Genomic DNA, 27,062 nt, shown 5'->3' on the forward strand with positions numbered 1-27,062 from the left:
ATTATTTGCCAACTTCCTTCAAGCACTCATCACAAAAAAAGTCTTGATTCCACTAACTAGTTTTATTTCATATGCCATACAGTAGAAATTGTTGATAAAAGCACTGAAACAAACTACCTAAAAGCAAAACATAAAAATACTCTCTCAAAACCCAAAAGTTTCCTGTGATAGATTAAAATCCATCCTTGGTCAAACTACAGTCCTTTCAGCTTCTCAAACTCCACATCTATTCCTGACAACAGTCTGAAAACATTATTTATATCCTTCCCCCATTTTCATCCACTCACCTTACAATTTCCTTACCTAATGATTCCATCCAACCTCTTACCCATCTCAGGATGGCTACAACTTTCTCAGCAACTTTCATCTAAATCCTTTCTCCACCAAATCAGTCCGCAGACTATTTAGTCTTCTTCCCCAGTATGGCCAACTCTAAAGAAGTGTACTCTCTGCCCAAAGTTTATTTTAAAAAAATTGTATTACATCGTTGGCCATCTGATCTATATTTAGTGCATCACTTCTTACTGGAATAGTCCTTTGTGATGGGAAAACAGTAATGAATTTGCCAATACCAAAAGTTTTGAATCCAACCCAAAGTGGACACTGCAGACTTGTGTTCTTCCAACCCAAAGATTCTTGGAAAAGCAACACTGACACAGCTGACACGTATTTGTCTGCTTTTGTGCGAATAATGAAAAAAAATCAAATTATATAATTATTACAATCCACACTTCAGCATGCCTTCTCCACTCTGTCTCTCTCTGATTTCTGATATAGCCTATTTCCAGCAGTCGCATACAAAATACTCAAATACTAATCAAATTCAGCATTAATGCAACTGATTTATGTTTTTTCTCTAGTGGGAAATAATGGCTTCTGTTCTAGTTTTACATTTTAGCAGCTCCAAAACTCTTCGTTGATTTCTTGGATGTATGTGTACATGTGTGTATGCATGTGGGTGTGCCTGTCTTTTGAGTTAATAGAACATTAACTAGGACTGGTAAACCTTTTGCTTTGTCACAAGAAAGTTAAAAGCCCAATGCATTTAGTATTTGTGTTTTCTACTTAGTTCAAAGTGCATTACGTTCTGAGTTCTGTGAAAGCAATTCGATGAGAAGACAGCTTCTGCCTTAGGTCTCCTACTTTTCTTAGGTCTTCAGTGATATCCAATGTGGTGCAAGTTTAATAACAATGAACATCCTTGTAAAACTCAGCCCAAGAAAAGAAAACGCTTAGGAAGTGCAATTTATCTTGTTCGAAACACTAGGAGAGATAGGAAGAATACTTGACATATATATATATGCATATCTATATATATCTATGCATATATTTATATACACTTTTGTAACATCCATGGCATGTTTTAACCTGAATAGTATAACAAAGACAACAGGAAGACACTAGAAAGCATTATGTTATGTAAATAAAGTATTTTTGATATGTCAAAGAGCCTATAGATGAGACTCTCCCGTTAAACATTTCAAAGTATAAAGTAATCAGTTAAAACAGTACAACAAAGATGATTATCGAAAACATGCACGTATATCAGTGTAGTGCTAAAACAAGAATGTAATTACTCTTATGAGCAAGAATTGAAATAACAAGAGGAACTAATCACTATCAAAAGCTCCAAATCATTGCTACCTTCAAGAAGAAAGATTCAGGAATATATATGAATGTTTGCTTAAACAAGTTTTTCCTGCACTGTTATCGTTACCCCCTAACCAGTTCCCTCATCTAAATACAACGGTTTCAGTGTCCCTGATGTAACTAACACCTTACCTTCGAAGAAGAAGCTTGGGATGGTTCTTGCTCTCCAGGTTCTTGTCAATGAGATCAGATAACAGCTGCTTGAGGACATCTGTAGCATACTCCAGTTTTGTCTGCAGTACAGTCATAATAAGGGATGCTACATTTCCACGATCTCGCATGGAGAAACTGCGCTGAGATTCCAAAGTCCGGATGAAAGAAAGCAAAAATACTTTATTGTTGATAAGCTGGCCAAAAAACTTTAAGCCCTTTTCCACTCTCTCTTGTCTATATCCTGGAACCTATAAGATAAATAAATTCATAAAGTTAACAGTGGTTCTAATTCATATAGGAGGGCATAGTAAAAGCTCATTACTAAATTTCATAGCTACCTACTATATCATTTTTTTCCACAGAAACTTTCTCAAGCATTTTGTTTGTGTTTTACTAAATACAAGACATCTCAACTGATCATTCAATACCTCTGAAGATAATAACGATTCAAAGTCTTCATGCAAATTTATCTTTTTTGCACTATGCACATATCTTTTCCACACCACACCAAAGAAGGAGCTAACTGCCTTCTTTAACATAAATGCACATCAGCATGACATGCATTAAGCATATCAACCCTTCAAACTCATCCGGTAAAGTTTTCTACAACCTCCTGCACCACAAACACTCATTTGATAATAAGATACTGAAGAAATGCATCCATCATTGTTAGTTGGTGCAAATTTATCTGTTAATTGGCTATCTGGGATTCCTAGAAGCAACTGATTGTATAAGGAAGCTGCATTAGCCAAACTTACTTCTGTGTGCCCAATCAGCAGGCTTCACCATCGGACTATTAATCTTTACTTGGTTACAAATGATTAAAAGCATAATGCAGCAGAATCATACAGTAGTGCTGTCCGTTAACATAGGCATCATAACAGATTAGGATCACCTGGTCAGCTCGCTTTCTTTCACCATCAACAATGTTTTGAACTATGTCAACCAACACTATTTCTTCCAGCTTCTAATAAAAATTATGTTTTTGGCTATCATGCTTTCTCACTTCTCTCACCCCTCTGAGGTACTAGATCCTTGGAAACTAAATCTTTCTTTTAGGAAAAAAAAGTTATGTATCTCTTCCAAGTGCCACCTCATATATTTGAATTGCATTTTTTTAAGTAATGGAACACTTCTGGACTTTGTTGATAGTTTGAGGAACAAAGATTAATTTATTATGCCCCAACCTCTCTTCAACCTAATATATTCAAGCCTATGAATATTAACGTCTCCTAGTCTCACTCTCTCTCTTTTTCTATCTGTAACTCAGTTAACATAGTTAATTCTACAGACCATGGAACATTTTGGCAACTAAACTATGTATTTTGCCTACATCACAGCAATGAACAGGTTTCTAGAGTTACATGTAGCACTATAGATGTCACACCATTCTGCTGACAAGGAGTTTGTCCACCTATGTATTCCAATATCCCAGCAGCATTCCCTCATATTTCCTTTTCTCTTTACTGGTATAGAAGTTCTGGTAGAATAAGGAACATGCTTTCAATGAACAAAAAGAGCACATTTCGAAAAAAAAAAAAAATATTGTAAAAATAACTCTACCAAGAACACATGTGATGGAAGCTGTTCTGAAGACAGGGGGTGGCATCTCACTATCAATATTTAGTAATTAAAATAAATGAGAGGATTGAACCCACAGACTTTTATTTTCCTGTTTTCCCAGCATCATAGGTGTGCCTGCAGTCTATGGAGACACATATATAACACATTTGGAATTCCACCTTCTACAGGCCAAGAGTTAAAGGAATCAGCAGCAGTTATGAAGTTACATCTTACTGTTAAACCAACGAACATGACCATGCAGCATTAACAGTACCGCTTCCCCAGACAGGTGGAGACCAACTAATACACCAACTGAAATGATGATTCCTGTTTTAAGAAGCTGGCAACTTTATGTTACTTTTCATCAAGCATTTTTGCAGCTTTGTCTTACCTCTAAGTCTCTCAGGACTGGATGGTCTTCTATCCCTGGAAAAAGAACCCTCATGGTGTAGGAACGATAATCCAGGAAGGGGATCCCTGCTCCGTCCAGGTCACTCGTTAATTCGTGAATGTCTGTCTGCAGCTCTGCAAAAGCTGTAAAAGAAAGTATAGTAACAGATATAAAACAGTAAACAGACTGCTGCTAATGTTCCTTTTTTATAAAATCAAAAGTAGCTCATGAACACTCAGAATCCTGTTAACTTGGCATCCTCTAGCAGTCTATGAGCAGCCTGTGTTAAATCCACACACTCCACTTCTTACACTTTGATTTGTGGAAAATGTATTGAGCTTTTGTAAAATAGAGCTCTTGTCAGTGTCAAGCCAGGCATGAATATAATGCTTGTTTATACTCAGAGTATATGATATCAAGCTGTAGGCTGATACCAGAAAAGCTAGTGTGACTACAAAAAAAAACATGAAGGAAACAAAGTGCATTATTCCACTTTTCTTTGCCCTTGAATACTTTTCCCTTTAACCATCTTGCATTTTTCTCCCATTGTTAAAAGAAGTAAACAAGTGTTTCAAAACTAGGTATGAATGAGTGTAGTTAACACATAGTAGCTATTGTCTAGTAAAAAACAACAAATAAGTCTATAGGTGATATTTATACACAAAAATGCACTAATACAGTTCATACCACACAAAGAAGACATGTTATGCTACCCCACTATTAGGCAGGCCTTGGTCCCTATAGCCCCACATCTACTTAGAGAGTGAATGTGTACAACTATGAATCAGTTAGCTGTGGAGTTAGAACTGTTCAATTGAGCATTCTAGCAATATGCACTATTAAGGAGCACAGGTACATAGTAGACTATACATGAACGATTCACTCCCACCCACTCACATGCATTCAGAGAGACAATCCCACATACAAACAGCAGCTGATAAAGGAAAGTGCAGGGTAAATAAAGCAGAGCCTCCATAGATTACATCTGGCTTGTCCAATTAAACACCTCGCACAGAGACAGAGTCATACATCCAGCACAAATGGTGATAAACACTGACACATACACACACATGTATGCACACATATACACACACACACACACACACACACACACACACACACACACACACACACACACACACACACACACACACACACACACACACACACACACACACAGACACACACACACACACAGAAAAACAGCCACAGCTTGCACAAACTGCAAACACAATCTGTTCATCTATACCACACATAGGTCATGCCAGGCAATGGTCAAACACACCATTCAGGCACACTCATAATAAGCTCACAATAAACAATCATGCACATATGATCACAGAACCTACTCACACATTAGTGCATAAGCTCTCCATACACAAGACACATGGAGATATACTTTCACAGACTGTAAAGTACACACAATGCATCTATTACATACCTGGATCAGCAGTCTGAGGATGAAAAGTTGCTCCTTTTCACCCTTTATTGATTCTTTCTTTGAAATTCACTGGTATCTGCAACCGAATCTATATGTGCTTACTTACGTTGTCTGCAATAAAACTGCCCAGTACAGCTGTCTGTGAATCGCTGTATTATGCAATTTACCTTTCTATGCTCTGACTGGGATGCTAATGACCATCATTAGCTCAGGCTGTACCTCTGACCATGCAATTGCCATGCTGGTCAGTAGAGCAGAGCTTCAGTAATGAGCAGTGATGCAGACAGTGAAGCAGGAGAGCCCTGCCTAATATTGGGATGTGCCACTCTATGTGCTCTAAGAAGACAAAAGCTAGTTCTGGTCTCTGTTATGTGAACTGAGTAATCTTGTGATTATTAACAACTATGTCACATAAACTGTGGAACTTTATGACTCAGAAGAAAAACATCAAACTATAGAGTGACAGCAATATAGTTTTAGAATGTATTAAAATTGATAGTATTCACCATAATCTAGAATTTAAAAATACTTATCATGCTTTGTAAATTGCATTTTCTTTCATACTGTATGTAAATATAGAATGGTGCCATCATTAACCTCTGAGCAAGAACTAGGCAGGGGCCAAGTTGTGCTAACTCCATTACAAATGATACTATGGAAAATGGAATTTGTGATTTTGTAGACTGAGGATGTCTTTATAAATAAAAACATCAGGTGCATAAAAATACATACCCACACACACATAGTCTCCCGCTCTCTCACACACATATATATATATATATATATATATATATATATATATATATATATATATACATACATACACACACACACACACACACACAGACATGCACACACACAGACACACACACACACACACACACACAAAACACGCACGCACATGCACATACACACACACACACACACACACACACACACACACACACACACACACACACACACACACACACAAATAGATATGCACAGTATAGGTGAAAATGATCAAAACTTTTGAATGTTGATATTTGTTTGGTCAACAAAGTAGATGTTGACAACAGGTGTGTGAACTTGACAGCCCCCATGGTTGAACAATATGCCCCCTCCCTGGAGATTGTGTGATCCCAGTGTTAGTATATATAATAGGCAGGTGTTCTGGAGGGGAGATTGCCTGACATTTTTTTTGTTTTCTGACTTGCATTGTCGACCTGTCGTGGTCAGCATTATTGATGTTGTTGATGATGGAGTCAGGCAAGGCCCAAACCCCTGCTAATTATATATTCTAACTCCAGGGTCACACAATAGTGGGGTGAGGACAAATTTCTTTTCACCACTGCAATGTAATCCCAAGGCCGTGAAAAATTCTATTTGAAAGATGGTTTGTTCATACAAGCATTCATGCTTATTTTAGAATAGAAAAAACAGTTTGCTGATATAAATGTTTAGTCTTTCAACCAGTATATGTATTTAGATTTATACACAGACACACATACATACATATATATGTATATAAGAAATGAAACACTTTCCAGTACTAAGGGCAACAGAAAGGAGAAGAACTGTGTCCTAGGAGGGAACAAAACCACTCATTTCCCTAACAATTGTTTTAGCCCATCCAATGGCCTCTGCTTTTCTAAGGATTTCAAAACACACTTCACTAGCAAACATCTGGATCCTTCTTCACTGACTTTAGAGTCCAATGGCACTACTATGTTCTGTCTCTCTCATTGAATATGATATTAAATCAGGTTCACCTTTGCATTATCCTCACTGTGATAGCAATACCATTTATCCTGGCCTCTGCAGTTTTAGACATTTGTACATTTTGTAGATAGACCTATGCTTTGTCACAATGTATTTCACATTTTATAGGAAACCGATCTAATTTCTGCATCTCTCAAAAATCATCTCTCCAAGAATAGATACAGACCATAGATTCACTTTGTTCCTACCCTTTGTGGATACATTATTATTAAAAAGGCATATTGACAAAATATACACAAATCAGTTTGGTTTCAATCCACTAACCTGATTTTACTACTATGAAAAGTATTCAGTTTAGTAGTTACTTTCTGATGTAGTTCCCTGCTCCACAGATGCTCTGTTCTTTGTAAAGAATCTTGAAACCACAGTTTGAATGCTGTCTTCCACTGACTGCAAATGGCTCCACCAGGGGTTGACATGATTTGCAGTTATTTTTTAACAAAATAAAGTCATAAACTCCAGCCACAACAAACCTTTTTACTTCCTAAGTTCTCAGTTTTATGCACCTTTTGCTTGATGGAGCAACTACGAATTAAAAACTGGGCACCCACACTTTCTAAGTGTCAACTATTAGGATTTGGAATGATTGTCTTCATGTTGAATACTTAGGTCATATTAAATATATTACGGGCATGTCCTCAGAAGTGTATCAGGGAAAAAAACATACATTAAGAAGTGAATACTGTAGCTGTCGACTAACATTGTGAGACAGGAGTTAAGTCATGAAACAGCAATGGGAACCGATCTTAGTGCAAGATTAAGAAGGGGACAGAATCATACTTAAAGTTCAGAGAGGAACACTGGCACCATTTCTAAGCGATTTACAGCAATGCAGATCACAACACTTTAAAAGCATGACACCAGTGCTCACAAGTCATATATTTTGGTAAGGTACATTAGATAACCATAAGCCAAGTCAAACTGCATATTTTCTGTATCTATTCCATATTTTGGTTATGATTTAGATAGTTTACTTCACTCCACAAAGTCATGTAAATGCAGAAAAATAATCCTAATGCAAATATTAACAAGAGAAGCAACAAACTACAAATCCCAACTCCATGCCCAACAGTATAGTTTGTAAATAGTTTTTCTTATAAAATACACATCAGTAGTAATGCTGTATCATAACTGCATACAATAAAGCAGTAAAATATATCTCAGTAGAAACTTGTGTTTTCTGACACCCGCAATTGTAGGTCTTTTTATCAGTAATGTACTGTAAACGAGAAATAATCTAAGAACGGAAGGAAAAAAGTGGTCTGGATTCACCATGACTTCTCTCTGAAACCAAGCATCCTCAAACAGCAGACAAATCATAATGTTCATAAAATGGTATTTACATCTTCTAAGTGAAAAAAAACACAAAAACACCAAGGATGATGTAGAATGAAACATAATATCAGATAATTTCATGAGATTCCCCCACGCTGTACCTTAGTTGCTTTTAGAGAGGATTATTAAACCTAAAATTGATACAACTTCAGGCAGCAAAAGTAGTCACTGCAAGGCATTGGGTACTTTGAAAAAAAATCATTTAATTGTGAGTCCTTCTGCAATGTCTCCACTGAGTTTAGTAAATGACTCCATTGAGTTCTTCAGTAGGCAAACCTTCAAACATAGTCACAATAAAGAAGGCAGAAATAAAAAAGTAGCGCTATATTTGTTCCAGCAGACAAACTGTATGAGGGTTGCAAAGGTATGTAAATTCACTCACTGGCTGACAATCCATATCGTGGTGTCAAACCTTTGTATGCTTTCTTCATTGTGGAGAGCAGGTACTGCAAGTTTCATCTGTAGGTAATATTTTCTGCTCAGTAATAAACACAGATACAGATAGGCCAGTTGTATTGACAGTAAAAAACCCATTCAGTTATAATAAACATGTTAGATTTGAGGAGGGCAATACCAGGATAACTAAAAGGAAATGTCCCAGGTCTTTTCTTTAAAAATGCCCTGCTGGTGCTGAGACATCAACAGAGGACACCTCATCAGCCACTGACTTGGACATACAGCAGGTCTCAGATTCACCTACCCCAAAAAGAAGCGACACCACAGCCCCTTTAGGCCCCACTACCAAAGAGCAGGGAGAAAACCTCCAAAAATAGACAACATGGAGGGGGTTGTTGAAACTGCTAATTCAGAAGTGAATGTATGTAACAACAATGTGTTAAATATTTCAAATGTCACCTTGTCACAAACACAAGTGAGTCTACTCAATAAAGGTCTCAACTTCAATCCGGGCTTTTTCATTTCTGAAGATCATTTAGCTCAGGATGTAATAGCATTTTGTAGATTACTGAACTTAAGGTAACATTTTCAAGGATCTACTGATCGGGATTCTGATAGGGTTTTCACCTACCACAAGTCCAAATTTGTATCACCAATGCACCATAATGTTCAACTATTTCATACGCATCTACTGAAGGATTTGCATTTCCATTCTAGTAAGTGGAGGTGTAAGGCTAATCATCTCTCAAGGATTGAACTTGAGGCCTTACATGATCTAGAAAATAACAATGATCTGGTTATCCTCTCTGCTGACAAAGGTGGGGTGGTCATGGTCATGAATTGGGCTCAATATGATACTGAAGCACATAAACAACGTAGTGATAGGTGCTATTATGTTAACATGCCTTTGGATCCAACATTTAGATTCAAAAAGTAAAAACTATCTGCCAGGCAGGACGGTATTATTTCTGGCACAACTATGTTTCATCTCAAGGTGTCAGATCCCATGAATCAATATATATACTTTTTACCTAAGATTAACAAGGAGCCCTATAATCCACCAGGTAGACCAATTATATTGGGTAGAGGTTCCATCACTGAGCCCCTTTCACAATTTCTCACCAAATTTCTGCAGCTACTACTGAAATGGGTCTGTTCAAAAATCAAGGACATTACTGAATTTTTATACATTATCTCTGAAACACAGATGGAACATGGATGTTTATTATGTACACTTCATGTCAGTACACTTTACAACAATATACCACATGGGGCTGGTCTGGAAGCCATAGAATATTGGCTGTACAAATCAGATTTATATCAACCTGGTTTTAACACCTTTTTGATATGCCTCACTGAAGATGTCTTAACTAAAAATGTATTTTTCTACCAGGAGCAATGCTATTGGCAAATACAAGGAACAGTGATGGGGGCATCCTTTGCCCCATCTATGCAGACCTTTTTATGGCTTATGCTGCAGAACATCTTATTTACAATAATGCACATAATATTTACCTGGAGGAAATAGACATTTGGAGAAGGTTCTTGGATGATTGCTGGATGGTATGCAGATCGGATGTGGATTATTAGTTGGAATTTGTGGGCTATCTTAATGAAAATAAATGGGGCCTACAATTCACGATGAATTATAATTTGGAACAAATAACATATCTTGATGTCCTAATCACCAGAAATACCGATCATACTTTATGAACTGAGGTATTTCGCAAATATACACAGTATAATTCCCTTCTCCATGCATCCAGCTTTCATCCACCCCATATAGCCAGGAATATTCCAAAGTCACAGTTCATAAGAATGAGATGCATTTGCTCACAGCAATCTACTTTTGAACACTTTAGAAAAGATCTAACTAATAGGTTTCATGACAGAGGTTATAAAATGGGACATGTTTTGGGTGCAAGCAATTGGGCTTCAACACTAAATAGAGGCAATCTTTTGAAATATAAGGAGAAATAAGAAACTACTAACTCTGATATATGGTTAGTTGCTACATATGGAAGAAATATGGATATACTCGTGAACAGTGCACATTTTGTTGGCCGATAATAACTTATCACAATTCCTCCAGGAGAAATGTCACTTTTCATTCCATAGGGGCAGCAATTTGGGTTCACATTTAACCGTTATAAACAAGGGGCCCAAATTTCTATACCTTCTAGTACACAAACAACTGGGGGATACTCTTCTTGGGTGCACGCCCTGTGGCCACTGCAGCCATAGTAACAGAATTATGAAGTCCAAACAATTTACAAGTAGAAATTCTGGAAAGGTATTTCATGTCCGATTTTTTGCCAGCTGTAGTAGTGATTGGGTGATCTATTTGGCTACATGCAGTTGTTCAGCATTCTATGTGGGTCAGACTTTGAGACGACTAAGAATAAGAATATCAGAACATATCAGTGATAAGAGGATTAGGAAACCCAGTACTGCATTATATAAACATTCCTTAAGAAATCTTACAGCTGCTTTCAGATTTATGGTAATAGATAAAATTGGGTGCAAGAGAATAAATAAAGTTGGTTGGCATACTATTCTTGATGCCAAAAAAAAGAAGCAGATAATTAATTTGGGTGAACTTTTTCCACCAGGCCTTAATGAACACTTGTAATTTGACCAATCGGTTTGTTTTTTGTGTTTGATGTCATGCATAAATGAAACTTGTTTTTTCTTTCTTTTCAACACTGAGGAAGGCTATGTAACAAATAAAGCCAAAAATCTGTTTGTTCATCTCTATCTCTTTTGCTGACATGCAATAAAACTAATTATACTGGTTTCAGCATCACAGTTTGCTGGCTTATTTGCAGTTGTATTGTCCTCATATAGCATTATTGAGCTACAGTGACAAAGATGACACAGCCCTTTGAAATTCAGTATATATAAAAAAGTGATGTCTTCAAGCCTGTGATGACAGTGCTGATAATCAGCAGTGTCAGTGGCACAACAGGAAGCTCAGAAGCCTGTGGGTTCGATTCCCACCTCTAGATGATTGGATTAATGACAAAGCAGTGTAGCATTAGTAGTTAGATACACCACTTAGTGTGTCGCCCTTCAGATGAGAAGTTAAACTGAAGCCCCATTTGCTTGACTTGGTTGTAGCTCAGGTGGATACAAAAGATCCAAAGTCACCTAATGAAAAGTAGGGGAAGTTCCCCAATGCCTCAGCCTAATTCCCCTTAGTAGTATAAATACCAGTCCACTGAAAAGAAGGTACCAGTGTAGTGGGACTAGGCTTGCTAACAAAACATAATTACAAACAAATAAAGAAAAGATAATGAAGGGGCTTCACTGTGCAGTCAGATGTAGCTAGGTAGTACACGATACTTACGAGCCTAATTACTTGGATATGAAAATATACTTAATATGTGAAATAAGTTAAAAAGGTAAATTACATTTCCTTTATGCTTTAGAAAGGACTACATAAATATAAATATATACATATATGGTGTGTGTGTGTGTGTGTGTGTGTGTGTGTGTGTGGAATTACTTAAACTGATTGAATGCCGTTTATGCCAACTCACATGATGTTGGAACAAATTGATCAGCATTATGCATGCTGACACCCTACTACATCTGCACTAAGTATTAATCTCGATGCATGCAAAACTTAAAAATAAATCAATAACACAAATAAAGCATTACTTTTTGTGGGGAGGAGCAAGCCCTCTGTATCCTCCATGTGGGGAGATACATATGCCATACCCCTGCTAATTATATATTCTAACTACTAGATCACATAATCCCCAGGAAAAAGGGTATATTCCCCTACCCAGGAATTGTCAATCTTGCATGTCTATCAACTACTCGTTTAGTTCAGCAAACTGAGTCCATTATACAGATGTCTACCAAAGTACCATTCAACAAAGTTACTGCATTTATAAAGATGGATCAGACAGAACATATTACCTTCATTAATGCATTTATAAGGATGGATCAGACAGAACATATTACCTTCTCTTCATTTAAAATCATGCCCCTGCTTGATTTTAAATAGATAAAACTAAAAGGAAGAATATAAGTGAACTGGTCAGGTTCACAGACTAAGACAGCCTGTTGGTGGAAACCCGTCAGGTCAATAATATTAAAGGTGAATGCTGTGATTGTGCTACACTGTATTCCTGCAGCAAATGAGGTGACAACATGTGGCTCGATTATAACACAAAGTGCTAACACATCTTTACCTACTGACGATAGCTCAATATACCTGTGATGAAATTTTGTTGCACAAAATCAATCTGATATAATAGTCTTACAGATATTAACATTTCATGTGATAAAGGAAATTAGTTCAATAACTTATGAGGAAACTTCAAATTAAAGTACCATAAAACAGTCAGAACCTTGGACAGCTACCATTCAGAAGTACTATTTAACAACACTGTATTGCTATACTGCAGGGAGTTAAAAGCCATCACTGAACTTAGTACATCATCATTGTATGGTGTTAACAAACATGGTCTTAGAACAACTGCATATGTGTCATTTTTTTTTTCAGCAAAACATTACTTATCTACTACTTAGAAAATAGTTGCTCCATAAATCAAATTATCTTAACTAATGGTTGAAAGAGCTTGTGAAGAAAATGTCATGTAGGTTTAAATTTTGTAATGAAAGGGACAGATAATGATAATAGTTACTTGTTCTTACACATTCATTCATTTATGTATACGTTCCCGGAAACTCATTTTATCAGGTTTAGCTTCATGGAATAAAAGGGCACTCAGATGCCACAGGGAAGAAAAGCTAATATTGGAATACTGAATGGGATGCCAGCCTATCACAGCATGTACGCAACATGTACCTACCCCCAACACACAAGCACACAATCATGCAGACGTATACAGTGAGCAGACAGGAAATTTGCAAATTCATCTACTCTGTGCCTTTGGGATTTGGGAGAAAATCAGAGTACCTGCAAAGCTCTAAATGAAACAAAGTATAAAATGCCATCACTGCAAAGAAGACACTCCAACTGACAAGCATACAGGAGAAAGAAGTGCTGGAAGGCATCTGTGCTAACCAGTACACCAGTGTACTAATAAGCTTGTAATTATGCATTTTTTTATTTAAAATAAAGTGAACCTCTGACCACCTTACTCATTAACTTACAACAACCCCTTTCCCTAATAGTATCACTACTCACAGATTTTGGGGGGGGGGGTATTATTAGGTTTGGGTTTAGAGATTGGAAAAGGAGTTTTCTTTTTTGATCACTTGTTTTTTAAACGTTTTTCAATGTAAGTTATGTTTCAAACTGATGGCACTGATCTGGGTTACATTAAAGTTTATGCAGTTCAATCTCATATCATCTAATTTCATATCATCACATCCATCCACAGCCTCTTTTTCCCATTTTTTTGTACATGGGGTTGTGGTGTCACATGAACAGTGACAATACTTTATAGTCAATGTTCACAGCGCCAGATGGTTATACCTGTTGCAGTTGTTCTTCCATACCACAGGCACACACACACTTGCATGCACATACACACACACACACACACACACACACACACACACACACACACACACACACACACACACACACAGACGCGCGCACACACACACACACACACACACACACCCACACACGCACACAAACGCACACATGCATGCACACACACACACACACACACACACACACACACACACACACACACACAACACACACACACAGCCAATTTAAAGTTTTCAATCCAACTACTGCATGCCTTTAGAAACTGTGAATAAACCAGAGCACCCAATGAAAACTCACACAGATACAGACAGACTCCAACTAGAAGGCATTCCAGCAGGGAATCATATTGGAGTGTGTGTGTGTGTGTGTGTGTGTGTGTGTGTGTTTCTACAACAAATAAACAAATGGGAAACAAATGAGAGTCCAACTAAAGCGAGAAAGAAAAAAAAAACTTGATTCCTGATTGGGAAATAAAAAATACATGTTTGCAGGGGGACATGTCCCCTGCTCCCTACTACTTATAAACTGACTCTGACATTGCATGACAATGCAGGAAAGGGAAAATCCCCCTCATACTCACTGTTTTGGGATCACACATACCAGGAAAAACATTAAAAGGCATCATATAGTACCTAGAAAATGCCGCATTCCCATAAAAAAATACACACACTCCCTCAAGCCACCCTCAAACACTAAACCTTTGTTCCAAAAAAAAGTGAAAAAAGTCAAATAAAAATTTTAACTTAAAATAATAGTCAATGAAATAAGTACTACAATCCAATTTCATTCAATAAAAATGGTTTGACAATATACTATGGTACAATGCAAACACACACTCAATAAACTCACATGGGTACCAAGCTTAAGATCACTACACTGATGTAAAGTGCAGTGCTGGTATCTGTGCAATAAACATCAACACTATAGTATCTTGATGATTTCCCTCATAAGATAATATCATCTCTTTTTGGTATATCTATATTTATACATACAACTACATATGTTTTATTGCATATCCATAAGGTAAATTGTACATGGGTTACTCGCTCTAAAGACCTTAACCTGGTATGTGACATTAATAAAATGTGCTGGAGGCACAGATTTGTCTCACAGAGGTTACCATACCTTTGGAACAGACTCCAACTTCATGTCAAACAGAGCACTTCACTGGCCATCTTCAAACGCAATCTGGACAAATGGATTGGTGACCATAAATTCACCCCGGGGGTTTCACCTGTCCCACTTGGACAGGGCAATAGATGCTGAGCTTGGAAATGAGGGTAAGAATTTGGCTAGGCTTGTAAGGACCCTAGGGCCATTAGCCTAGTAACTTAGTATGATCCTATATGCATAAAATACTAATACCTACATATATATATATATATATATATATATATATATATATGTGTGTGTGTGTGTGTGTGTGTGTTTGCATATACTGGGAGTTTGATTCCAGTAGGCTAAGATCTTTGTTCTTTGACTTGGTAACAGAAACTGGCTAATCAAGATTGCTAGATGTGTGTTCCCCATATCTGTTCTATCACACAGGAGTCCTCACATTAATTCACTCATCACTTTTCCCTCTTCTCAACCAACATTTCAAAATGCTGCTATCTGGTATTTTTTAATTTCACCATCACCTCTCTAGCAATATGAAAATAAAAACTTGCAAATTGCAGGCAACTTCTACATAACTTTAACAGGAAAAAAAAAAACATCTTCAAAAACTGAGGATGAAACTATATACCAGAAGTAAAAACTGCTGTGAGATAAACTGTACATATAAGGAAGTCTATGTTAAATACATTACATTAAACAAATGCTCATAGTTCTCCCAAAACATAACATTCTGACCTCAGAATTACAACCCACATTTATGAACTACCACTCCTTGAAATATTACTTTGAATATTAGCATTGTGTATCTCAATTAGGTTTTGTTAAAATGACTGACAGATTGCACAATGGTACAAAAGAATTTAAAAGAAGCTTCACTTAATGGGCTAACATAAAACGTTTGTGCCAAAAATCCTACTCAGTTAAAATTATATAGTCCTGTACAATAGTCCAATAGCCAAAATGGGTAAAATATTCTACTTTAAAATATGCTTGATAATGTATTTATTGCACAATAACTACTAAAAGGAAAATTTGAAGTCCAAAAAAAAAAATACAGACACCTTTTTTTAAGCATAGTAAGGCATCTGAGGGTATACATGGGACAACAATTACCCCACTCACACACACACACATACATACATACACACACACACACACACACACACACACACACACACACACACACACACACACACACACACATATATACCTGATATATGTATGTGTATGTATATATATATATATATATATATATATATATATATATATATATATGGGAGTCCTTCATTTGTTTGAACTTTCAAATGTTCGAAACTCATATAACCAACACCATATGAGCGAATGCTTGAAAGGTCGACAAATGATAGCGGAGATCCCGCTACAGTGTGGGACTGAGAGATTCCCCTTTCCTGCACTGTAGTGCGATCTCGGCGTGAGAATATTTAAGTAGCAGGGGGTGTGGGGAGTACAGGGGAGCTTGTCCCCCTGCATAACACAGTTTTATTGTGTTTACAGGTAGGTAAATGGTGCTAATCAGGATGTCGGTCTTTCAGAATGTCGGTCATATGGTGTTGGCCATATGACAGTCGGCACTCTAAACGGTCAACATTCTGAAGTAGACCCATATATATATATATATATATATATATATAAATATATATATATATATATATATATATATATATATATGTGTGTGTGTGTGTGTGTGTGTGTGTATCATTGTCTAATCAAATATCAAACACTCAGAAGAGTGAACAAATGAGCAAACAGCAATCATTTTAGACTGGATCTAAAATGATGGACAGCGACAAATCACAAAACTAATTTTTTTCAGGGAGTGCAAGTACTCTTTCAAACTACAACCCCCTACTAATTATATATACCAACTGTGAGATTGCACAATAGTGGGGTAAGGGTAAATTCCCCAACCCACTGCAATGTGATCTTGCACAAAAAAAGCTATCTAAAACACCGCTAAGGAGGGTTCACTGTTATTTGCAAAACTATAAAGCAATCTCTCATATGAGTGTTCTCTCTTTTGACCTACAACTACATACACACACATGTGTGTATATATATATATATATATATATATATATATATATATATATATATATATATATATATATATCTATATAGGGTCTATATTAGAACATCGAAGTTTCACAACTTCGAATGATCTAATATCGACCCCTATTCAGTGAACGCTGAAAATGGCGAGGCTGTGGAACACCAAATTTCTTCCTAGGGAAGGAATTTGGTTGGACGTTCCTGTGGCTTTGCTATGTTCAGCACTGTGGTGGAAAGTTATGGGTCAGGATCAGGTAAGTGTGCGATTTTGTGGATGTGAGCGTTAAGGCACGGGGTAGGTGAGTTAGGGTTAGGACGCGGGTCAGGTAAGTGTGCGATTGTGTGGACATGAGGGTTAGGGCAGGGTAGGTGAGTTAGGGTTAGGGCATGGGTGAGGTGAGTGTGTGATAATGACGGACCTTAGGGTTAGGGGTTGGGTTAAGGTAAGTGGATAGTTAGTGGTGTGACTACAGTTCAGTGTAGAGTTAGATGTGGGATTTTAGGTGTATGTGTGTGGATTGCTGTTTGTTTGGTGTGTTTGTGTTGTGTGTATGTGTGTCAGAACAGCAATTTTTTTCCCTGGGAAAAAATTTGCTGTTCTGCATGTTTGATATTGTCAGCGTTCGCTGAATAGCGGTCAATATTAGAACATTCGACGTTTTAAAAAGTCGATGTTCTAATATAGACCGATATATATATATATATATATATATATATATATATATACATATACATATACATAAATACATTGATAGATATGTGTATAAAGAGAGAGAGAGTGAGTGCCTTTGTCTGACATATTTTACTTTATGGCATATAATGATCTGCTTGCAGTACAAACATGGTGAACTCTAATAACTATAATAGTTCAAGTTATTCTCATACTGGAAGGTGTACTGAGGTAAGCAGTAATTGCGGTAGTTTTTCCCTCTGAATAATAGTCTATGTGATACTATTTTGGAACCGAGGTCACCGGATTGACCTTGATTCTTTCTCCACTCTCACATTTTACATCTTTCAATTTTCTACAGTGAAACTGTAATTGCTTTAACTTTTATTACATTTTGATGTCTCTTGTTCTCCTGTCTTCTAAGATAATCTTTGCATTATTTCAGCTTGCTTCAGCATTTCTATTTCCAGAAATGAAAAAAAGAGAATATTGGAGGTGAGCTTCAGCTGTGTGACCTGAAGTTAGCAGCAATATTCTGCAGCATCCCAAAGTCAGCACTTTGTGTTCTTTACTAGTTTTTCATAGTGTAACAATGAACTTTACAATAAGATGCAGCATCTAGACCCATGGGACTGTTCTTTAACTTAAAATCGTACGTGTTTGTTTGGTAAAGCCACTGTATAACTGATCCAAGTTTACTCTAGATTTGCTCTTTTTGTGTTTTCACAGCAGTCCTTTGATAATACATGACATGTCTTTGAGGTAGGTAAACTCCTTTTAACATCAGGCTGCCATAGGTATGTGTTTTTCACTTTTATGTTCTGCATTTAATTTCATGTTATGTCCTGTTAATATATTCATCAAACACAGAACAACTGGGCCCAGTTTCTTCTGAAGAATCAGTAAATATACATCATTTGACACCCGCATAAAACCCCAAATATTGCCAGAAACCATGAAACAATCAACTGTAGGTAAAAATGCCTTGCATTTCATCAAAAAGTAAAAAAGAAACAAAAAAAATGGGAATGTGCTTATCACAGAAGCAATACCAGTTGCGGCCAGCTCTCTGATTCAGTGCAAAGTGTGCATCTGTGGCAGCGGTGACCCAGGTTTCATTATGGTCTAGGGGCTCAAAGGGCTGCTGTTCACTGGACCCCCTGTTTCTGTTTGCAGAAGCATGATTCTTTACCTTTTTCTGAGTGGCTAGTTCCTCAGCAGTGGGATGACAGGCAGTGATATGACTGGGTGCATGGGTGCCTGCACCTTTTTCTGAGTGGCTAGTTCCTCAGCAGTGGGATGACAGGCAGTGATATGACTGGGTGCATGGGTGCCTACACCTTTTTCTGAGTGGCTAGTTCCTCAGCAGTGGGATGACAGGCAGTGATATGACTGGGTGCATGGGTGCCTGCAGACCTTGGGAGATAATAAGAATGAATTTATACACCGATGTCACCCAATGAAAAAAAATCAGCACATACAGTATATGACAATTATGACAGAACAAACTTTACCATGAGGATTGAATTGCACAGAAGGAAAATGCTGACCCCATTACTGTGGTACATGCATGCCACTTGCATGCCTCTCCTGAAACCTGTAGCACTTAAAGTTGCAATGGGACCACTGACAGGGTCAGATGAGACTAAAATTAAAGACTAATAGGGCAAAGATTCTCATTCTAGGCATGGGGTAACAAATAGGGCATTGCCTAACCAACTATGCTTTAAGGAATGCTGCCTTAAATAAATAAATAAGGAAGCAATTCTCATGCTATTGCTATGAACTGAGATGGAACTATAAATAAAAGGACAGAAGCAAAATCTTAAACTGAATGTTAGCATGGTTTGCCACTATTTAGTTATTTGTAAATTTAGTGCATGGGATAGTACAGTGCTCAGCCCAGGACAGTATAACAAAATTGCACGTAATATAAAAGATCAGATTATGGTACAACATGCATGTCTATCTCTAAGGTACTATCAGGTGCTAACAATCTTTTTGTACTAGGCTGAGTCTTTCATATTTTCCTTGCTAAACTCTGTGATTCCAAGAAAGTCACTTAATCAGGTACTGCTTTACTTTTGGTCAGTGAACTTACCAGATTAGTATGTAAAATAATGTGTGTGTGTGTGTGTGTGTGTGTGTGTGTGTGTGTGTGTGTGTGTGTGTGTGTGTGTGTGTGTGTGTGTGTCTATGTGTGTGTGTGCGTGAGAGAGAGAGAGAGTGAGTGAGTGAATGCATTAAATTATACTACAGTATATTCCCCTCTTTTTTCCTATATTCACTAGGCAAACTCAAAATTCAGTTGTCTCAGTAATGAAACGTTAAATGTGCAAAACACCTTCTTCTCTGCTGCCACATGTTCACCTTTATAAACATATCTTTATCTAGAATTCAAGATCCTCATTTCTGAGGAGACTGATTCTGCCAGTCCACATATGATAAAGCAATATTCCATTAATTGAAAGCTGATTACTAACTGTCTGTCTTCCTGATGCATTTTCTCTGGACAGGAGATCCTATGATCATGTTGTGTCTTGTGTCTTTCGGCTTTTCCCGGTTAGGGGTCGCCACAGCGGAGCTCCGGTCCGCTAATGATCGGTAGTTGATTTTTATGTGCCGAGTTACCAGCCCTGATGCACAACCTTCAACGAAGGTATGCTTATTCACGCATGTCTCCACGCAGAAGACGTTCTAGCTGAGAATTGAACTGGACAGTGTCTTACTGTGAGGCGACAACACTACCGCAGCACCACCACCATCCTATGATCACGTTGAAATTATTTATTCGTAGGTTAAGCAGGCCTGATTTGTTCAAAAGCAGGATCATCTTATTGAAATAACTATTTATAACAAAATGCAATAATTCTCACCAGACAATTGTCTGCTGCAAGTGTTTGAGAATAGAACTGCTTAGGCCTATGCTGCCTGTCTATGTAGAATTAAAATAAAAATAAAGCAACGAACTGACCACGGCTCGGTGAATTCAAACAGTTTTAATAAAACACATAAGAGCAAGCACTTTCATGATTTACAACTAATCGCTTATTCAGACTCCATTCATACAAATAAAACAACTAAATTAATACTGACCAATCAGATACCACATCCTATATGACATCATTAATTAATAATTAAAAAATTCTAAGCTTTAAAGCAGTATACAAAAAATAGTAATAAAAAATGTGTCATATAATTAAACCAATAAATTAAATGTTTCAGAGACCTAGCTTTCAGGAAGGGTTTCAGTCAAACTACACCATTTAGCCCTGGTGGTTTATCTGCCTGTAGTTGTAGTATCCATTTCTGCTCTATTTCTTCTACTCTGTTGTTTATATCACCCCCTCTAATGTTTTGTTCAATAATCTCTAGCACAATAAAATTAAATATATGTTGCGTGTCCTCAGTTAACACATGTTTCACTAGAGCATTAGTATCCTTCTTGTTAGTTATACCTCTTAGATGTTTTAATACAAGTTCTTTGAGGCATCTATTGGTTTTCCCTATATAAAAAAATGAAACATTTAGTACAAAAACTGAAGTAAACTAAGTGCTGTGTTTTACAGTCTGCATAGAAATTAATTTCTATATCAAAATTCAAAGTGGGGTGTGAAAAGGTAGGTTTACTATACAGATAGCTAGATGTCATGCAGTTTCTTCATGGAAATGTACCAATTCTTTGAGATTTTATTAAGCATCTGTTGTTCCTTGTTTTATAACAAAGTTGTCTTTTAAAAGATTTCTTGTTACTAAAACGAAAATGTGGTATTTCATCAATGACCCCATCCAGTTCACTGATTGACCTTAGGATGTTCCAGTTTTTATCAAAAATTGAGCAAAATCTCCTGATGTTACTAGAATAGGTCACTGGAAACCTAATCATATTAAAATCATTCTTATACGTTTCATTTTCTAAACTAATAGTGCCAGAGAAATAGGGTTTGGCTTTGTCTTTCCTTTCCTGTGACATATACCTAATACTGTTCCTAATATCTTTATCACTGTAACCTCTTTCTTTGAACTCTTCTTTTGCCTTCAGCTGTATTGTGTAGAGGGCTAGCTCTCATAAATTGTCCCTTAATGACATTTTTGCTTACATGTCCTGGGTGCATGCTTGTCTTGTGTAGGATGATGTTTCTGTGACTAGGTTTTCTATATACAGAAGTGGTAATGTGTTTATTACTTGGTTTGCATAGCTTAACATCTGAAAAATCAATGGTCTCATAGGAATATTCTTATGTAAATCTTAGAAAATTGGTGGTACTATGTAGATGTTCAATCAGTTGCTCCAATTCTTCAATAGTACCCCCCCCACAACAAAAATGCATCATCTACAAAATGTGTATACCATATAATCTTACTTTGGTATTCATTACCTTGCAATAGATGACTCATTTCCTATGCCACTAGTACTAGTTTGGCGTAGCTATTTGCACAGGCTGTACCCATAGCCACGCCCACCCTTTGTAAATAGAAGTTCTCATTGAAAACAAAAACGTTGTTTTCAAGTATAATTTCAAGGAGATCACAAATCAAATTAATTTTCAAGAGATTTTGCTCAATTTTTGAAAAAAAAAATGGAACATCCTAAGGTCAATCAGTGAACTGGATGGGGTCATTGATGATAGACCACATTTTTGTTTTAGTAACAAGAAATCTCTTAAAAGACAACTTTGTTATAAAACAAGGAACAACAGATGCTTAATAAAATCTCAAAGAATTGGTACATTTCCATGAAGGAACTGCATGGCATCTAGCTATCTGTATAGTAAACCTACCTTTTCACACCCCACTTTGAATTTTGATATAGAAATTAATTTCTATGCAGACTGTAAAACACAGCACTTAGTTTACTTCAGTTTTTGTACTAAGTGTTTCATTTTTTACATAGGGAAAACCAATAGATGCCTCAAAGAATGTGTATTAAACATCTAAGAGATATAACTAACAAGAAGGATACTAATGCTCTAGCGAAACATGTGTTTATTGAGGACACGCAACATATATTTAATTTTACGGTGCTACAGATTATTGAACAAAACATTAGAGGGGGTGATATAAACAACAGAGTAGAAGAAATAGAGCAGAAATGGATACTACAACTACAGGCAGATAAACTACCATCTACTACAAGATGTGCTAATACAACATAAAACAAAGTGTCCTCAGATCCCCAATATGCAAGCATAAAATGACTAGCTACAGGACTATCCACATTCTGTCTTCTAATATCCCCCAAGTGTTGCATAATTTGGACCTTAACTTTTCTCTTTGTTTGTCCAATATACCATTTAATTATTTGACACCCACATCCTATTATATATACACCACCTGAAAAACTCCCTAGCTTTATAAATCTTCCCATTGATTCTCGATCCATTTAGATTCCTAACCCTGTGGCATACTAAACAGTTGCCACAGCTGTGTGTACCTACTCTGCCACTCTGTTCGGTTTCCATTCCAACTTTATTCAGCAATTCTTTCAAACTGTTATATCTGCCATATGAGAAAGTGACATGTTTGGGGAATAAATGTCCCACAAATTAGTCATCATACACCATGAACCAATATTCTCTAAATATTCTTTCTAAAGATTTAGCAACTGGCGAAAATTTTGATACAAAGAACAATCTAGCTTCTTCACTACACCACTTCATATCCCCAGGGACTCCATGTTGTGTCATTCTATTTAATCCTTTATTCCCTCTTATAACCCGATTCTTAACTTCCAACAAAATGGGTCCAGAGTATTCACATACAACCAACCTATTTTGAACTTCATTCAAATATTTTTCCTTCAGACTCACATTTGATGTGTTATTGTAAATTCTCCTGAATTCCCCATAGGGTAAAGATCTAATTAAATGTGGCGGATGCATGCTGTCTGCATGCAAAAAATTACTGACAGAAGTAGATTTTCTATAAGGTCTAAAATGAATCCTACAGTCATTACCTATATAGAATTCTATGTCCAGAAAATGTTATGATGTCCACACTAAGAGGGTGTGTGAATTTCAAACCATGAACAGTATTGTTAATATGTTCTACAAAATCAAGAAATTTTCTTTGTTCATCTTTAGAAACAAAAATTAAATCATCAATAAACCTTTTGTAAAAAAAAATCACATTTTTCACAAAATACTCATTGCAATACATGAACAGCCTTTCAAATTTCCCCATATAAATCACAGCATAAGTTGGGGCATAAGAAGCCCCCATTGCTGTCCCTCGTTTTTGCAAGGAAAATGTCCTTTCGCACCTAAAGTAATTATGGGTTAAACAGAACTAACAGGGACAAAAGATATGAAGTATGGGGCCCTTCCTTCCTAATCTTTCCCATTGCTTCCAGACACAATCTAGTTTCAATATTAGTATACAGGCATTCATAATGGCAGTATTACCTGTCACAGAAGAGAGCTCATTTAAATGTATTTCCTCCTGCCTGGCTATTTGGGCATTGCACCCATACCTTATGGACAAAGGTAGCTTATAAATGTCTGGCCTCAATGTCCAATTTGAATGCAAGACATCATTACTCTTTCGAAAGAATTTGGCTTAGAAAGGCCCCCTGGGTCAATATACTAGCAACAGTCTATTAATCTATAAATCTATGAATTTGATCCCTCAAGATAAAATCTTGTCAGTCCTCTAAAAAATCACTGTGTAACTCTCACTTACGGCAGGTATTTGTGGCTGTGACATTCTCAAGTAACATTTTTAACGCATCATGGCAGATGGGGTAAGGCTTCTAAAGAATGAAAGAAGAGAAATGTAATTCCATACTGGAAAAATGGGAGAAGGTCTAGGGTTAAGAAATTCTGACCTTTCAGTTTTGTTTCAGAAATATAGAAAACAAACTTTTAGAATGCTCTGAAGCCAAAGGGGAATGCATTCTAAAACAACATGGGTAAAAAATATTAAGACCACAGCAGACATATTCAGTAGAGTTCTTGAACTAGCAATCAGGATATTATATAAGAAAGGGACTATGAACTTAGCAAGATATTCAGCATGACATCACATAATGTGTTAGTGAATAAATTAGTAGGTCTTGGAGAAGATCCTAAACTGGTTATGTAGGAAGTAGGTTGGCTAGGTAATAGAACACAAGTCTTCACAATGAAAAGGAGAAAGGAGGTACTCTGGTTAATTCCATGGATTTTCAGTGTATTTATCAATGATATGTGATATCACAGAAAGATTGGATGAAAATGTGCTTTTCTCACACTTGGGGATATGCAATGAAGATGTTGCATTCAAATGTATTAAATAAATGAAAAGAGATATGGGTACATTTTAATGCCAGTCTGTAACAAGACAGTTTAGATTCAGCAAAAATCACTGCAATTAATATATTTTGTGAAGCCAAAACCTGGGAAAAAAGAATAACTGGAAACTAAGTAAGTAGTAAAAATACAACCTTACAGCTCCCGACTAACAAAACAATAATCTAGTCCTTTGCATTATCTCATCTTACATTTGTATGATATGTTTTTGTAGTGTCTACAAGTTCACCTTTTCATAATATATCACAATTATTATTAATGCATACAGCTGTCAGCTTGGTAAACGCTGCCTATTATATTAACTGGTAGCATCATAGAAATTAAATTTCTGAATAATAACATGGCTGACTACTATTAACAGCCTTACTAATAAATTTCTGGATTACCATGATTTTTCACACAGTAAATGTGCCACATTGAACTGAATATATTTGTAAACATATCTGCACAGGCCAACTGATCATTATACGTATGCTAGGTAATATAGCCTTAATGAAATATGTGGGTACACATTAAGTGTTTCTCACATGAATATGTTGTTACAGAATTAACTGGTGCTTCATTATATCAACATCCTGAGTATTATCAGCATCCTCAGATACCTTCCCACACATGAGCAATTAATTTGCTGCAAATATTTTGCATTGTAAAATTAAGTATCATACTTTTTTTTGCATAATTTGCATCCAGTTGCTAAATTTTGCACACTTATAAATGAAACTGTTATGTGTTTGCCCTTATCTCCTCTGCTGTACCTTGCACTAGAGTTGTCCTGCTTATCCTTGCTGAAAATGGACCTAGCCAGTGAGACAAACAGGGTTAACAAATGAGGAGTGGTAACCTACAGGTAAGCCCATCAGAAATAAGCAAGTAGTGTGAGAAGCAGCAAGATAGGCTCCAGGATAATTTGATCTGTAGGAGGAGGCACCAGCAATTGAAAAGCAAGAAGTCATTATTCCACTTAAGAGGCAGGTGGTAAAATTCCACTCATAATGCATTATGCAGCTCTTGATGTGACCTCGTTCTAAAGACACAGACAAACAAAGAAGTTTGAAAGATGGAAGTAAACAATTGTAACTAATTACAGCAAAAGAATTATAAGTAAAGTTCAAGCATATTGTTTAAATTTCTAACCACTTTCATAAAACAAGAAACTCAAACAGTGTATACTGATATATTGAGTATCCAAAAAAAAAATAAAGAAGTGAAAACATCAGATGCATTAAAAATAACTTAAACTTTAGACTTGAAAATATAAAGAGAGATTGCAAGAGCTTATTATGTCTAATATTGTTTTCCATTTTTTTGTCCCCAGTGTCTGATGATCATCATCCCCCTGCATGGACAACTGATTAATTCTTTTCCCATTGTCAAGGCAACCATTGGCCAGCAAGGCCCATCAGTCAGGCAACCACCAGCAGTGGTTGGATGTTTTGTCCTTTTTTCTTTTTTTTTGGTTGCCCCTGTCCCTATTGCATGCACCTATTGATGGATAAGGGAGGAACATGCAAAGGAATGACAGTGGGGCTGTCCTGTCATTTCTGCAAGAGGTGCCACCTTCAGGCATTCCTCTCTCATAGCCTGAGGCATCAACATTGAGCTACGTTACCACCATCCAGTGTGCATCTGAAAGTGAGCAAGTCCTACTTCACCCCTGGAAGAGGTCTGTAGGCCATGCCCTTTAACTCCTTTGCCTTTCTACATGACTCCTCTGATGCTGTGACCTCTAGTAAATCACGATCATC

At 36.7% G+C, this 27,062-nt stretch overlaps 1 protein-coding gene across 1 annotated transcript in view; it reads right to left on the minus strand.

Annotated features, from left to right (window-relative positions):
- PLXNA4 (plexin A4) overlaps nucleotides 1-27,062 on the minus strand; it is a 2,762,645-nt gene that overhangs the window by 469,188 nt on the left and 2,266,395 nt on the right. The window contains exons 21-22 of the mRNA XM_044064236.1: nucleotides 3,758-3,900; nucleotides 1,783-2,051 (exon numbers count right to left, since the gene is read on the minus strand). Of these exons, the coding sequence (XP_043920171.1) occupies nucleotides 1,783-2,051; nucleotides 3,758-3,900 (412 nt within the window). The remainder of the gene's footprint in view (nucleotides 1-1,782; nucleotides 2,052-3,757; nucleotides 3,901-27,062) is intronic.

The sequence above is a fragment of the Protopterus annectens genome, chromosome 2.part2, assembly GCF_019279795.1.
Source record: "Protopterus annectens isolate FY-2018-M chromosome 2.part2, PAN1.0, whole genome shotgun sequence".
NCBI lineage: Eukaryota > Metazoa > Chordata > Ceratodontiformes > Protopteridae > Protopterus > Protopterus annectens.